A 12,987-nucleotide genomic window follows, 5' to 3' on the forward strand; every position below is an offset into this window, starting at 1 on the left:
TGTGCACTAGTGGCACTATACAGAAGTCCAATAGCCACGTTTAGGATGACACTAGGTACACTCAGTGTTTGCTAGTATAATGGCTTAGTTATAATGAGTTGGAGTGTGCAATGCAGGCAGAGGTGCTGCAAATATCTATGCACTAGTGGGACTATACAGAAGTCCAATAGCCATGTTTAGGATGACACTAGGTACACTCAGTGTTTGCTAGTATAATGGCTTAGTTATGATGAGTTGGAGTGTGCAATGCAGGCAGAGGTGCTGCAAATATCTGTGCACTAGTGGGACTATACAGAAGTCCAATAGCCACGTTTAGGATGACACTAGGTACACTCAGTGTTTGCTAGTATAATGGCTTAGTTATACTGAGTATGAGTGTTCAATGCAGGCAGACGTGCTGCAAATATCTGTGCACTACTGGGACTATACAGAAGTCCAACAGCCACGTTTAGGATGCCACTAGGTACACTCAGTGTTTGCTAGTATAATGGCTTAGTAACTATCAGTTTGAGTGTGCAATGCAGGCAGACGTGCTGCAAATATCTGTGCATTACTGGGACTATACAGAAGTCCAATAGCCACGTTTAGGATGACACTAGGTACACTCAGTGTTTGCTAGTATAATGGCTTAGTTATAATGAGTTGGAGTGTGCAGAGGACAGGAGGGTACAGTGCCAGGGTTGTGGGGCTCTGGGTAGAGGAATGGAAGCCTGCCTTTCTATTCCCTCCTAATGGGGAAATGCAGCGAGAAAATCCCTGACCTTAGCTACACAGATGCTGTCTCTGTTTTCAGGACCTGTCACCTATGGCTCTGACCCTGCCGGTACGAGCCCTTAAAAGGACTGATAGAAAGTGCTATCCCTAAGCTGTCCAGCGCTGTGTATGGAGCGCATACAGCAGTATCGGCGATAGGACTCAGGATGGAGCTGCGCCAAGGACGCAGAAGAGATAATGGCGTCCGGACGGGCAGATACTCGTTTTTATAATGCATGGACATGTGACATGGACATCCTATCACACATGCCGTTGCTTCTCTGGCTAAAAGTCCACTTAGCTGTGTGTGTGTCTGGGATTGGCTGACATGCTGGCCCCTCCCCACTACACGCGCGCGCTTAGGGAAGGAAGACAAGGGAAAAAAAGAAATATCGCCATTATCCATACAGCAGTGATCTGAAGGCGCTGTTCCCGCACACTATACACTGAAATTTCATAATAGTGTGAGTCACAGAGTGACTTACACTATTACAGCGGAAAGCCAGCTGGGAATTAGCTGTTTTTTTGATGCTAGAACCGCTCTCGAACGTATCTACAACTATCGAGCTTTTGCAAAAAAGCTCGAGTTCTAGTTCGATCTAGAACAGGCCCCAAAATCACTCGAGCAGCGAACTGGAGAACCATGAACCTAGAACCGCGCTCAACTCTACTCTTAAGGCGGTATTCATGGGTCCGCAGGTTACCCATGATGCGGCCCTGAAACTGTTAGATCTATCTCAGGGTTCGTTATCCACTAGTTCTTATGCCATTGCTTTTAGAACTCTGGTGGCAGAACTAGATTGGCTAGAGAAGGTGTTGATTCCTATCTTCTGGAGAGGGTTGGCAGGCTATGTTAAGGATGCTCTTGCTACTCGTGAGGTCCCTGCTTCTCTGGAAGACTTGATCACAGTAGCAACGAGGATCGACGTACGCCATAGGGAACGTAGACTCGAGGTCTCTTCCTCACGCCCTAAGCATCGGGCTATTCCAGTTGTTGAGGGTCCACTACCATCTTCCTCAGCATCTGAAACATCTCCCACTCCTATGGAGTTAGGTCATACGTCCTCCAGACTACGCAAGTCTGGTCCTCCTATATGTTACGTATGTCGTCAGGCTGGGCACTATGCCAACAAGTGTCCTAGCCGTCAGGGAAACTCCCAGGCCTAGTAACCATTAGAGTGGGGTTACTAGAGACGTCTTCTGCACCCTCTAAGTGTAGTATCCCAGGTCAGCTCTCATTCTCTGAGAATACATGGCCTATTATGGCTTTTGTGGATTCCGGAGCTGACGGGACTTTTGTGTCCTCAGGATTTGTAAAGAGACACTATATTCCCTCTATCATGTTAGAGGCGCCTATTCCTGTCCGTGTTGTTAATGGAACTATGTTGTCTGACTCTATTACATTGAGGACAGTTCCCTTGCGCCTTTCCCTGTCTCAGGGTCACATAGAGGAGATTTCTTTTCTTGTTTTGCCTGAGGGTATAGACGACGTCCTTCTGGGTCTCCCATGGCTTCGGACTCATGCTCCTCACATTGACTGGGAGTCCGACAGCATTATTAGCTGGGGTTCGAAATTTCAGTCCCGATGTCTTCCCTTACCACCTAAGGTCGTTGCAGTTGCATCAACTGATCTCTCTCCCATACCTACACCCTATTTGGATTTCGCTGACGTGTTCTCCAAACAGGGTGCTGAGGTTCTTCCACCCCATAGGCCGTATATGACTGTGCCATAGACCTTATCCCAGGTTCGGTTCCACCTAAGGGCAGGGTTTACCCCCTGTCGATACCTGAGTCTGAGGCCATGTCGACCTATATAAGAGAGAGTTTAGAGAAGGGGTTCATTCGTAAGTCTGTCTCTCCCGCGGGAGCTGGGTTTTTCTTTGTTCGGAAGAAAGAGGGTGATTTGCGTCCCTGCATAGATTACAGGGGTCTCAACGCAATCACAATAAAGAACAAATACCCGTTACCTTTAATTTCGGAGCTCTTTGACAGACTGAGGGGAGCTCAGGTTTTTACGAAGTTGGATCTGCTGGGTGCGTATAACTTGGTACGAATTCGAGAGGGTGACGAATGGAAGACCGCTTTTAACACCCGAGACGGTCACTATGAATACCTCGTCATGCCTTTTGGTTTATGTAATGCACCCGCAGTATTTCAGGACTTCGTAAACGATGTGTTCAGGGATTTACTGTTATCCTCTGTAGTGGTGTATCTGGATGACATCCTGATTTTTTCTCCTGATCTGGAGACTCATCGTCAGGATGTCGTTCGTGTCCTTTCCCGTTTAAGGGAGCACTCATTGTTTGCTAAACTCGAAAAATGTGTATTCGAGCAGTCATCCTTGCCTTTTTTGGGCTACATTATCTCACAAGAGGGTCTGGCTATGGATCCTGCGAAGCTCTCTGCTGTCCTGGAATGGTCCGAACCTCATTCCTTGAAGGCGGTGCAACGCTTCTTAGGATTCATAAATCCTAAATCATAAATTATTACAGGCAGTTCATACCCCATTTCTCTACTTTGGTGGCCCCTTTGGTGGCCTTGACTAAGAAAGGTGCTAATCCCAAAGTCTGGTCTACTGAGACATCTCAGGCTTTTGAGGCAGTAAAAAGACACTTTTCAACTGCTCCCGTTCTTCAAAGACCCGATGAGAATAAGCCCTTCCTCTTGGAGGTTGATGCCTCTTCAGTTGGTGCTGGTGCGGTCTTGTATCAAAAGAAAGGTGCAGGTAGAAAAAGGCCGTGTTTCTTCTTTGCTAAAACCTTTTCACCGGCAGAGAGAAACTATACCATTGGGGATAGGGAACTGCTCGCTCTGAGATTAGCCTTGGAGAAGTGGCATCACTTGCTGGAAGGAGCGAAACATCTTTTCCAGGTCTATACAGACCATAAGAATCTGACGTACTTACAAACCGCTCAGCGTCTGAATCCTCGCCAAGCCCGCTGGTCCTTGTTTTTCTCCCGCTTTCACTTCTCCATCAACTATCTGTCTGGGAGTAAGAATAACAAGGCAGACGCCCTGTCTCGCTCTATGGTTTCTACCCAGGAAGAGATTGACGAACCTCGTCTTATCCTTCCCTCCAGGGTTTTTCATACGCTCTCCCCTGTGACGTTAGACCAAATCCCACGGGGCAAGACCTTTGTTCCGCCTGATCGACAGAATGATATACTGTCATGGGCCCACACCTCAAAGGTGGGTGGGCATTTTGGTATTAGGCGGACACGAGAGTTACTGAAGAGGTGCTATTGGTGGCCACACTTAGCCAGCCACGTCAAGAGATATGTCGGTTCCTGCTACTCATGTGCTCGCAACCGTCCATTATGGCAGAGACCGGCTGGGCTCTTGCATCCTTTACCAGTGCCAGATAGACCATGGGAGGTGGTAGGCATGGACTTTGTGGGTGATCTTCCATGTTCACAGGGACATAGATTTGTGTGGGTCATTACAGACCATTTCTCCCGGATGGTTCATCTTGTACCGTTATCGAGAATCCCATCTTCCAGGGTACTAGCCAAACTATTCCTCAAGCATGTCTTTAGGCTTCACGGGATGCCAGATCGTATCATTTGTGATAGAGGCCCGCAATTTGCTTCCCGTTTCTGGCGAGATCTTTGTAGCCTTCTGCAAATTGAGTTGAATCTCTCTTCGGCATACCATCCGGAGACCAATGGTTTGGTTGAGCGTACCAATCAATCCATGATTATATACCTTCGACACTTTGTTGCTGAGAACCACGATAACTGGTCCTCCCTCCTACCCTGGGCAGAATTTGCCCTTAACAATTCGCTGGCTGAGGCCACTGGGCAGACACCATTCGTACTCAATAATGGGCAACACCCTAGGGCACCGGTACCGTTTCCCGCTGCTGCACCTCCTCCTCTTGTGGCCGACTGGGCAACTAATGCCAGAGAGGTTTGGGATCGGACTCAAGAGTCGATCCAAGGAGCTAAGGACCGTATGAAGACGGTGTCCGATCGGTTTTGTCGCCCAGCTCCTGTCTTTTCTCCGGGGGACTTTGTGTGGCTCTCTGCAAAACACGTGAAACTTAGAGTGAGCTCTGTCAAATTTGCTCCTCGCTTCCTGGGTCCTTATGATGTTCTTCGACAGGTAAATCCTGTAGTCTACCAATTGAAGTTACCCGTCCATCTTAGGATCCATGACAAATTCCATGTCTCACTGCTAAAGCCGGCTATTTTACCTCACACTCGTGAAGTGCATTCTCCTGCCTCTGATTCCTCTTGCTCTAGCTATGAGGTACGAGCCATAGTTGGTTCTAAGATGGTTAGAGGGCGCAGGTTCTTCTTGATAGATTGGGAGGGCTATGGCCCGGAACATCGCTCTTGGGAGCCTGAGGAGGCTGTCCATGCTCCCGACTTAGTTGCTGATTACCTGCATCGCCAGGAGGGGGGCCCTTGAGGGGGAGGTACTGTTACGGTTGCTGTGGCACTGGAGTCTATGTCCAGATTTCTTGCTACTGCACATGTGCAAGTGCTGGAGACTAAGTCCTATCTTGGAGCCATTGCACATGTGCGGGTGACATCATCGCTGACACAAGGTCACATGTCTCTGACACCTTCTATGCCGATTGGCTGCTGGTCATGTGCTTGTGACACGTGGTCACATGTCTCTGACACCTTCTATGCCGATGGGTCGCTGGTCATGTGCTTGTGACGCTTTGCTCGGTGATAGGCCAGCGTGACGTCATTCCTGTCGTTCTGGCAGCGGATTGGCTCTGGTGTCCTCCATCTTGGATGAGGCACAGAGTCTATATAAGACCCTGATGCACGCCGCATGGCGCTCAGTCCTCTTGGTTCATGCATGAGAATAGACGCTCTGTGCACGTTCCTCTAGGCATCTCTCTGTCTATGCTAGGTGAGCCCTACCGGCAGGGTAGCGTTCTTATACCTTACAGCTTCGGCTGCAGTCCGTATCCTTACCTCTTAGGGGAGCGGACATAGGCATGTGCCTGAGGCACATGGTCTGGCTGGGCCTTGTGATTCTACTCGTAGGTGGACGTTGCCGCTATGGTAACGTTCCTTATACTGCGTCTGGCAGTTGTTCGTATCCTCGCACACTAGGGGAGCGAACAGAGGTAGGAGCTTTGTGTGGCTTATGCTGCTGTCCGTCTCTTTTGCACCACTTGAAGAGCGGACCTAGGCATTTGCCATATCTAGTGGTTCGTGTCCTCGCACACTAGTGGAGCGAACGCAGGTAGGAGCTTTGTGCAGCTTACGCTGCTGTTCATCTCTTTTGCACCACTAGAAGATCGGACCTAGGCAGGTGCCATATCTAGTGGTTCGTGTCCTCACACACTGGTGGAGCGAACGCAGGTAGGAGCTTTGTGCGGCTTACGCTGCTGTCCGTTTCCTGGCACCACTAGAGGAACGGACCTAGGTAGGTACCTTTCACACTCACTGCCTTTGTCTCTGTGATTATTAACAGAGACCATTCCACACACCCTCCAAGTGAGGGAGGAATTGCCTTACTTACTAATTATATTCCTCTGTAAGTTTAACAGAGGTATTGCACTCTGCCATAGTCTGCAGCAGAGTCTTTGCACAGTGGACCCTGACTGTCTGTTACTCCTTTAGGTTTTATTATCAGACAGCCCCCCGTAACACACTGATTATACAATTCATTTATTATCTTAGCATTCATAATATCACTAATGCAAGGATATTGTACCACATTCAACACTTCATTTAGTAAAAAATAATTGACCCCATTTTCTTTCTGGGCTTGTTAGGTTTACATTATGAGATAATGGCACCAGCAACCAATATCATCACTACGATCAAAATTACTTGTAATTACAAACCCAGTTCGAAAAATTCGGAATACTGTATAAACTGCACAAAAAACAAAAATGTCATGATTTGAAAATCTCTTATTGCCATTTTTTATTCACAACAGAACAGATCAGAAGTGAAATGTTACACAGTTTTTCATTGATTTGACATAATTAACTCATTTAGAAATTGATGGCTGAAAAATGTCGAGAAAGTAGTCACATGCTTATCAAAAGGTTGGAGAAGTACAGTAAGTGGTAGTAATGAAAAACAGCTGGAGAGTCAATTCTTAACTAAGTCACATGACTATAAAAAGATCATGGTTCAGAGACAGACTCTCAGAAGCAAAGACGGTCAGCGGTTCACCAATCTGTGAACAGCTGCATCTAAAAACTGTGGAACAATTTCAGAAAAATGTTCCTCACTGTTAAATTGTAGTCTTTGAATATCCATCAACTACAGTACATAATATAGTCAAAAGATTCAAAGGGACAAGGCTGACGATCAATGATGGATGCTCGTGATCTATGGTCCCTCAATGCAGTGGCATAAAAAGAAATCTGTCAACAGGTTTTTTCTATGTAATCTGGAGGTCGTATAGAAGATGCTCGACCCCCTCCCCTCTGTCTTCTCTGGTTGTCCTGTATTTCACGTATATGTGCTATTGATATAAAGTTGTAAAATATATGTATTAGGCTTTAGTATAAAGTTAGAAATGTTGCTCTTTTAGGTAATGCAAATACAGGACACAATGTAGTAAGCTTGTAGCTATGGTTTTAGATAAGATATGGTTAACGATAGTGAGAAGAGGGGAAAGAATATTTAAATCGGTCATTTTAGGGTCGAGAAGAATGGTTTCTAACAGGAACAGGAGAGGACAAGGGCCAAGACGGGAGGGCCAGTCTCAGAACCTGAGGCAACCTCTGGAGGTCCAGAATCTACAGATCACCCCAGAGGGCTCAGTTAAGCCATCCGGGGGTGGAACAGACAGGGATTGAGAAGAGGGACAAGGAGATGGACCGGAAGTACCAAAAACTGTGTCAGAACAGTGAGGGAAATTGTGAGAGAATACCAGGTGGTGGCTGCTGTACCCATATTGGGTAGTTTAGGTGAAGAGAGAAAGTATTCCCCCAGCTAGGGTGAAAGGAAGTTGATTGCCATGTCTGCCATAAATGTGTTAAAAACCAGTAAAGAGAGTATGGTTAAGAAAAACCCTGGTGTGGTATGATTTCTTCACAGTGGTCTCAGCATCTGAGTGCAGGAAGCGGAATGAAGTTCCAGAAAGGCAAGGGAGTGCAAAGCACCCCATACAGAATCATACCCACACATAGGGATCCCTAAGAATAGGAGCGCAATGACTGAGCGACCTGGCGCTGCCTTCTTACAGCAGTACATTGTAGGAGTTAACAAAGAAGTTTCAGTGTTGGATCTCTTTTCGCACTATGTGCAATTATTTACCTGCAATGTTTGTTTTAGCTTCAGACGAATACTATTGCGGGGCTAAGTCATCTAAAGGTCAGCTAGTCCAGCATGACCTTTCTGTGATTCGCACTGCACTGTCTATAGAAAAGTACATAGAGAGCCTGGTGTGGGTGGGCCATGCTACATGCTAAATATAAAAACTTTGATTGTGTCAGAATTACTGCACCCAGTAAACTAAGTCATACATCATTGATTTCAGAGCTTCGTTACTCTCAGATGACGTAGAAAAAGCATGCTGACAGATTCCCTTTAGATGCAGTCACAATTCAGTTGTGCGTATGAATTCATGTGATCAGGGATATTTCCTGAAATCATTTTCTGTGAACACAGTTCTATGTACAATCCATAAATGCAAGTTAAAGCTCTATTATGCAAAGAAGCCATTTATCATAAACAGTCTAGAAAAGCTTCATTATTCTCAGGGCCGAAGCTCATTTATAATAGATTGAGGCAAATTTGAAAACTATTCTGTGGTCAGATTAATCAAAATATGAAATTCTTTATGGAAAACACAAATGCTGTGTACTGTAGACTGAAAGGAGAAGGACCATCAAGCTTGTTATCAGTGCACAGCTCACAAGCTGATGTATTAGTGTTCATGGAATGGGCAGCTTAGACATGAAAGGCACCATTAATTCTTAGCATCATATTGAGGTTTTACAATAACATATGCTCCATCCAGGCATTGTCTATTTCAGTGAAGGCCTTGAATATTTCATCATATTTCTGAAAGACAATGCTAAACCACATAGTCCAACAATTGTCTCCTCACTTCCCATTTACAGACTGACACAATAAGAAGAGAAGGGGATGCTACACAATAGTAGACATGCAAAACCTAAGATAGAAACAAAATGAGCACATACCCTGGAGTGAGTAGTTAAAAAGTATAAATAGTAATTATAAATAACATTGAGTACTTAGTAATACTATATTTTTAAAAAAGCAGTGTAAAAGCCATCCCACAGCAACAAAATGTACCCCAATTGGTATAGTCCTTAACTCTAGTCTTAAAATCTCATCTAGTGTCAAACAACCTCAATGTAGATGGATTTAAGAAAGGATCGGGGTCTGATTAGTTCGGACACCTGCCCATGGAAAGCTATATAAATGAAATTCCTGGCTCAAAAAGAGGGGGCACACCCCTGTTTTCACAAATTACAAGGAATCAATACAAAACCAAAGAAATGAGCCAAAGCATAAGCTGGTATACATGCAGTGTAGACAATGGTAGACATAGCCCAGGCTGAACTCTTCTGAGATGTGTTGCTGTCATCAATTTTGAAGTAAAGTGGAAAAATGTCCAAAATTAAACTTTTGATCCACTCTATATTCTGCTTTAAATAAAATATGGCGATTTCAGATTTACAAATCATTGCATTCTTGTTTTCTATAAATTTTACACAGCGTTCCAACTTTTTTGGAATTGGAGTTGTAAATTTAAAATGGCCTTTGTACCATATTAAATAATAATGATCACAATGGTTAGTAATGTATGGCTAATGCTTGATAGTAGTCTGACCTCTAGAATAGAAGCAACATTTACTATTTAAATATATGAATATATTTTTGCAATTGGGTTTAATGAAACATTTCAACTGTTTAGCTTTTACAGCTTCTTTTCATAGTGCATAGCTTGATGCAGAATGACTTAGATGGAATCTGTCAGTTAATTGAAGCTGCCCTAACCATGGGAAGCAAGAATCAGATCCTGATTGCATGGTTGCCATTATTATTATTATTATTATTATTATTTATTTATAGAGCACCATTGATTCCATGGTGCTGTACATGAGAAGCGGGTTACATACAGAATACATATACAAGTTACAATAGACAGACTAGTACAGAGGGAAGAGGGCCCTGCCCTTGCGGGCTTACATTCTATAGGATATTGGGGAGGAGACAGTAGGTGGGGTGTAGGTTGGGCGGCAGCTATGCACGATGGTGGGGCGGCAGCTATGCACGATGGTTGGGCGGCAGCTCCACACGGTGGTGGGGCGGCAGCTCCGCACGGTGGTGGTGGTGAAGCAGTGAAGTCATTGAAGGTTATAGGCATTTCTGAACAGATGAGTTTTCAAGTTCTGTTTGAAGTTTGCAATTGTAGTAGATAGTCTGACGTGATGAGGCAGCGAGTTCCAGGAGACTGGGGATGCTCGGGAGAAGTCTTTGAGTCGGTTGCGTGAAGAGCAAATGAGAGAGGAGGAGAGAAGGAGATCTTAGGAGGAGCGGAGATTGCGTTTTGGAGAGTAGTGAGAAATTAGTTCAGAGATATACGGAGGAGATAGATTATGGATGGCTTTGTAGGTCAGTGTTAGTAGTTTGAATTGGATACGGTGGAAGATTAGGAGCCAATGGAGGGGTTTGCATTTAGGAGAAGCGGGGTGGTATTGAGGAGAGAAGTGGATCATTCGGGCAGCAGAATTAAGGATGGACTGAAGAGGGGCGAGCGTGTAAGCAGGGAGACCACAGAGGAGGATGTTGCAGTAGTCGAGGCGGGATATTATGAGGACATGCACTAGCATTTTTGTAGATTGGGAATTGAGGAAAGGGCGGATTCTGGAAATATTTTGAGTTGAAGACAGCAGGAGGTGGTCAGGGATTGGATGTGTGGTATAAAGGACAAGGCAGAGTCAAAGGTCACTCCGAGGCACCGAACTTTGCTGGGGAGAGCGTGATGTTATTTATTGTAATAGGTAGATCAGGTAGAGAGTGTAGGTGAGATGGAGGAAAGATGATCAGTTCAGTTTTGGCCACATTAAGCTTTAGGAAGCGAGAGGAAAAGAAGGAAGATATAGCTGATAGACTCTGGATTGTGGACAGCAGAGAAGTGACATCTGGACCAGAGAGGTAGATCTGAGTGTCATCGGCATAAAGGTGGTACTGGATGCCGTGGGACTTTGAGTTGCCCAGGCCTAATGTATAGATAGAAAAGAGTAAAGGTCCAAGGACAGAGCCTTGAGGGATGCCAACACAGAGGTAGCGGGATGAAGAGGTTGTGTGGGAGTGGGAGACACTAAAAGTGCGGTTGGAGAGGTATGAAGAGATCCAAGAGAGGGTGAGGTCTCTGCCACCAAGAGAAGAGAGGATCTGTAGTAGCAATGATTGCAACCAGCTAGATTTTTCTCTGAAATGCTCCTGTGTTTCAGAGAAGGTGTAGTTTCCCAGCGCTGCTAGAAATGGTTTACATACAGTATCTCTCATTATGGGTCAGATGTGCTAATCATGTGCAGTGGTGCTGGGAAAAGGCGGCTAGGGTGTTATATCAGACTTTGCCTCCAAAGCTTATTGTAAATTAAAGAGGGCCTTACCAGTATGAGACATGTAGTGACTGACAACCCACTCTGCTGCTCTACATGTCACAGACTGATAACACTTCCTTTCATATAAAATAAGCTCTGGAGGCAAATTCTCAGGGAGATCAATGTCTCGTTCAGAGACCTTAATAGCTCAATTACACAATAAGACATTGAATTAGACATTGGATTGCAAAAATTAAGGTATAATTTTATTCAGCTTCTTATCACCTACGTGCCCACATAGATGGCTTAGGACAGTTAATCCCACGGTCAGTTTTCGTCTCAGGTATTAAGCTCACACTACCATATTGGATGAGGCTAATTGTCTTCATAAATTCTTATTTTTCAGTGGACTTAAAAGTATGATTACATAAGAAATTCAACTAAGGAAAGAAATGTATTAAAAATATTAACTTTTCTCTACAGGGAAAATTCTCGTACATTGTGTACTGGGAAAAAGCCGCTCTGCTACATTGATCCTCGCCTACCTAATGATCTTCCAAGGGTTCTCCCTCGCGGATGCCATTCGCCATGTTTCTGAACGTCGTTGGATTGCTCCCAATCGTGGGTTCCTGCAGCAGCTGCAACAGCTTGAGATGGAATTGCATTCTACATTTTGGAGATGCTCTATGCTTTAATATGAATCATTTTAAGAAATACCGAGAGGGAGAAGCTGACACCTACTTTAGGAATCCAAGGCCTGATTCATCATTTTCATTTTCTCAGTTTTCTGGAGTACTTTGCTCCATTTTTGTGTCTTTTGTATTTGCACCTTATTCTCTATATATTTTAGGCAACTTTTTAAGTTGTCTTTCTTTTGATTTACCTCAACAACTTTGCTTATTCAGATGTTTTAGACAGATATATGAAATGCAACTTTTACCAAGTGTCACTTTTTTGGGGGCACATCTTAGTTCTTTCCCTGGCATGTTTTCAGGAAGAGTTTTCAATTTGGTGTATTTTTTTATAAATGATTAATGAATTTTGGTGCTAAAAGTCACAAAAACTGGTTGCAGACATTTTTTAATTTTTGTCCTAAATTCATGAACTTTGTGCATCATTTTGAAGAATTTGTCTCAAAAAACATAAGCAAAAATCCCAGGACAAATAAAGAAAAGTTACTTTAATAAATCGCAAATTATGAAACGGGCCACATGTGTATTTAGATCATCACCACAAATATTTCTGAAAGTTTTTGGTAAAATTTGATTCTGGTTGCTACAATTTTTTCTGTTAAATTAAGCACAAAATTCTATTTTCATACTGGCTCTTCAGATTTTGTGTTATACCATGCCTGATGAAGAGACCTGAGTAGTCTCGAAAGCTTGCAATTATTACCATCTTTTCAGTTAGCCATTAAAAGGTATCAACCACTGAGGACTCTCTGTTCTTTTAAACAATTTTTTTTATTTTCATACTGGAAGTTTCATCGGTAGTCTTATTTTTGACTAGACTTCATTCACTGTCCTCTCCTACCAAGAACAAATAGAAACTCAATACAAAACAAAAGCATTTACCATTTGTTCCAGAAAATGAAGTGTTTCTCCTAGAAAATTATTTCAATTACACGTATTTTGTTATAAACATGTTTATTTCCTTTGTGTATACTGGAACAATAAAAAAAACTGAGGAAAAAAAAGGGAAACTGCACATCATTTCACACAAAA

The 12,987-nt window shown here is 43.9% G+C and overlaps 1 protein-coding gene across 2 annotated transcripts in view; it reads left to right on the forward strand.

Annotated features, from left to right (window-relative positions):
• Positions 1-12,694, forward strand: part of LOC142311054 (dual specificity protein phosphatase 13A-like) — a 177,878-nt gene extending 165,184 nt beyond the window's left edge. Inside the window, exon 3 of one of the 2 annotated variants that reach the window (XM_075349098.1) lies at positions 11,747-12,694. In XM_075349098.1, the coding sequence (XP_075205213.1) occupies positions 11,747-11,958 (212 nt within the window). In that variant the 3' untranslated portion in view covers positions 11,959-12,694. The remainder of the gene's footprint in view (positions 1-11,746) is intronic. The other variant, XM_075349097.1, reaches the window with a different exon arrangement.
• Positions 12,695-12,987: the final 293 nt, after the last annotated feature.

Source organism: Anomaloglossus baeobatrachus, chromosome 5, assembly GCF_048569485.1.
Source record: "Anomaloglossus baeobatrachus isolate aAnoBae1 chromosome 5, aAnoBae1.hap1, whole genome shotgun sequence".
Lineage (NCBI taxonomy): Eukaryota > Metazoa > Chordata > Amphibia > Anura > Aromobatidae > Anomaloglossus > Anomaloglossus baeobatrachus.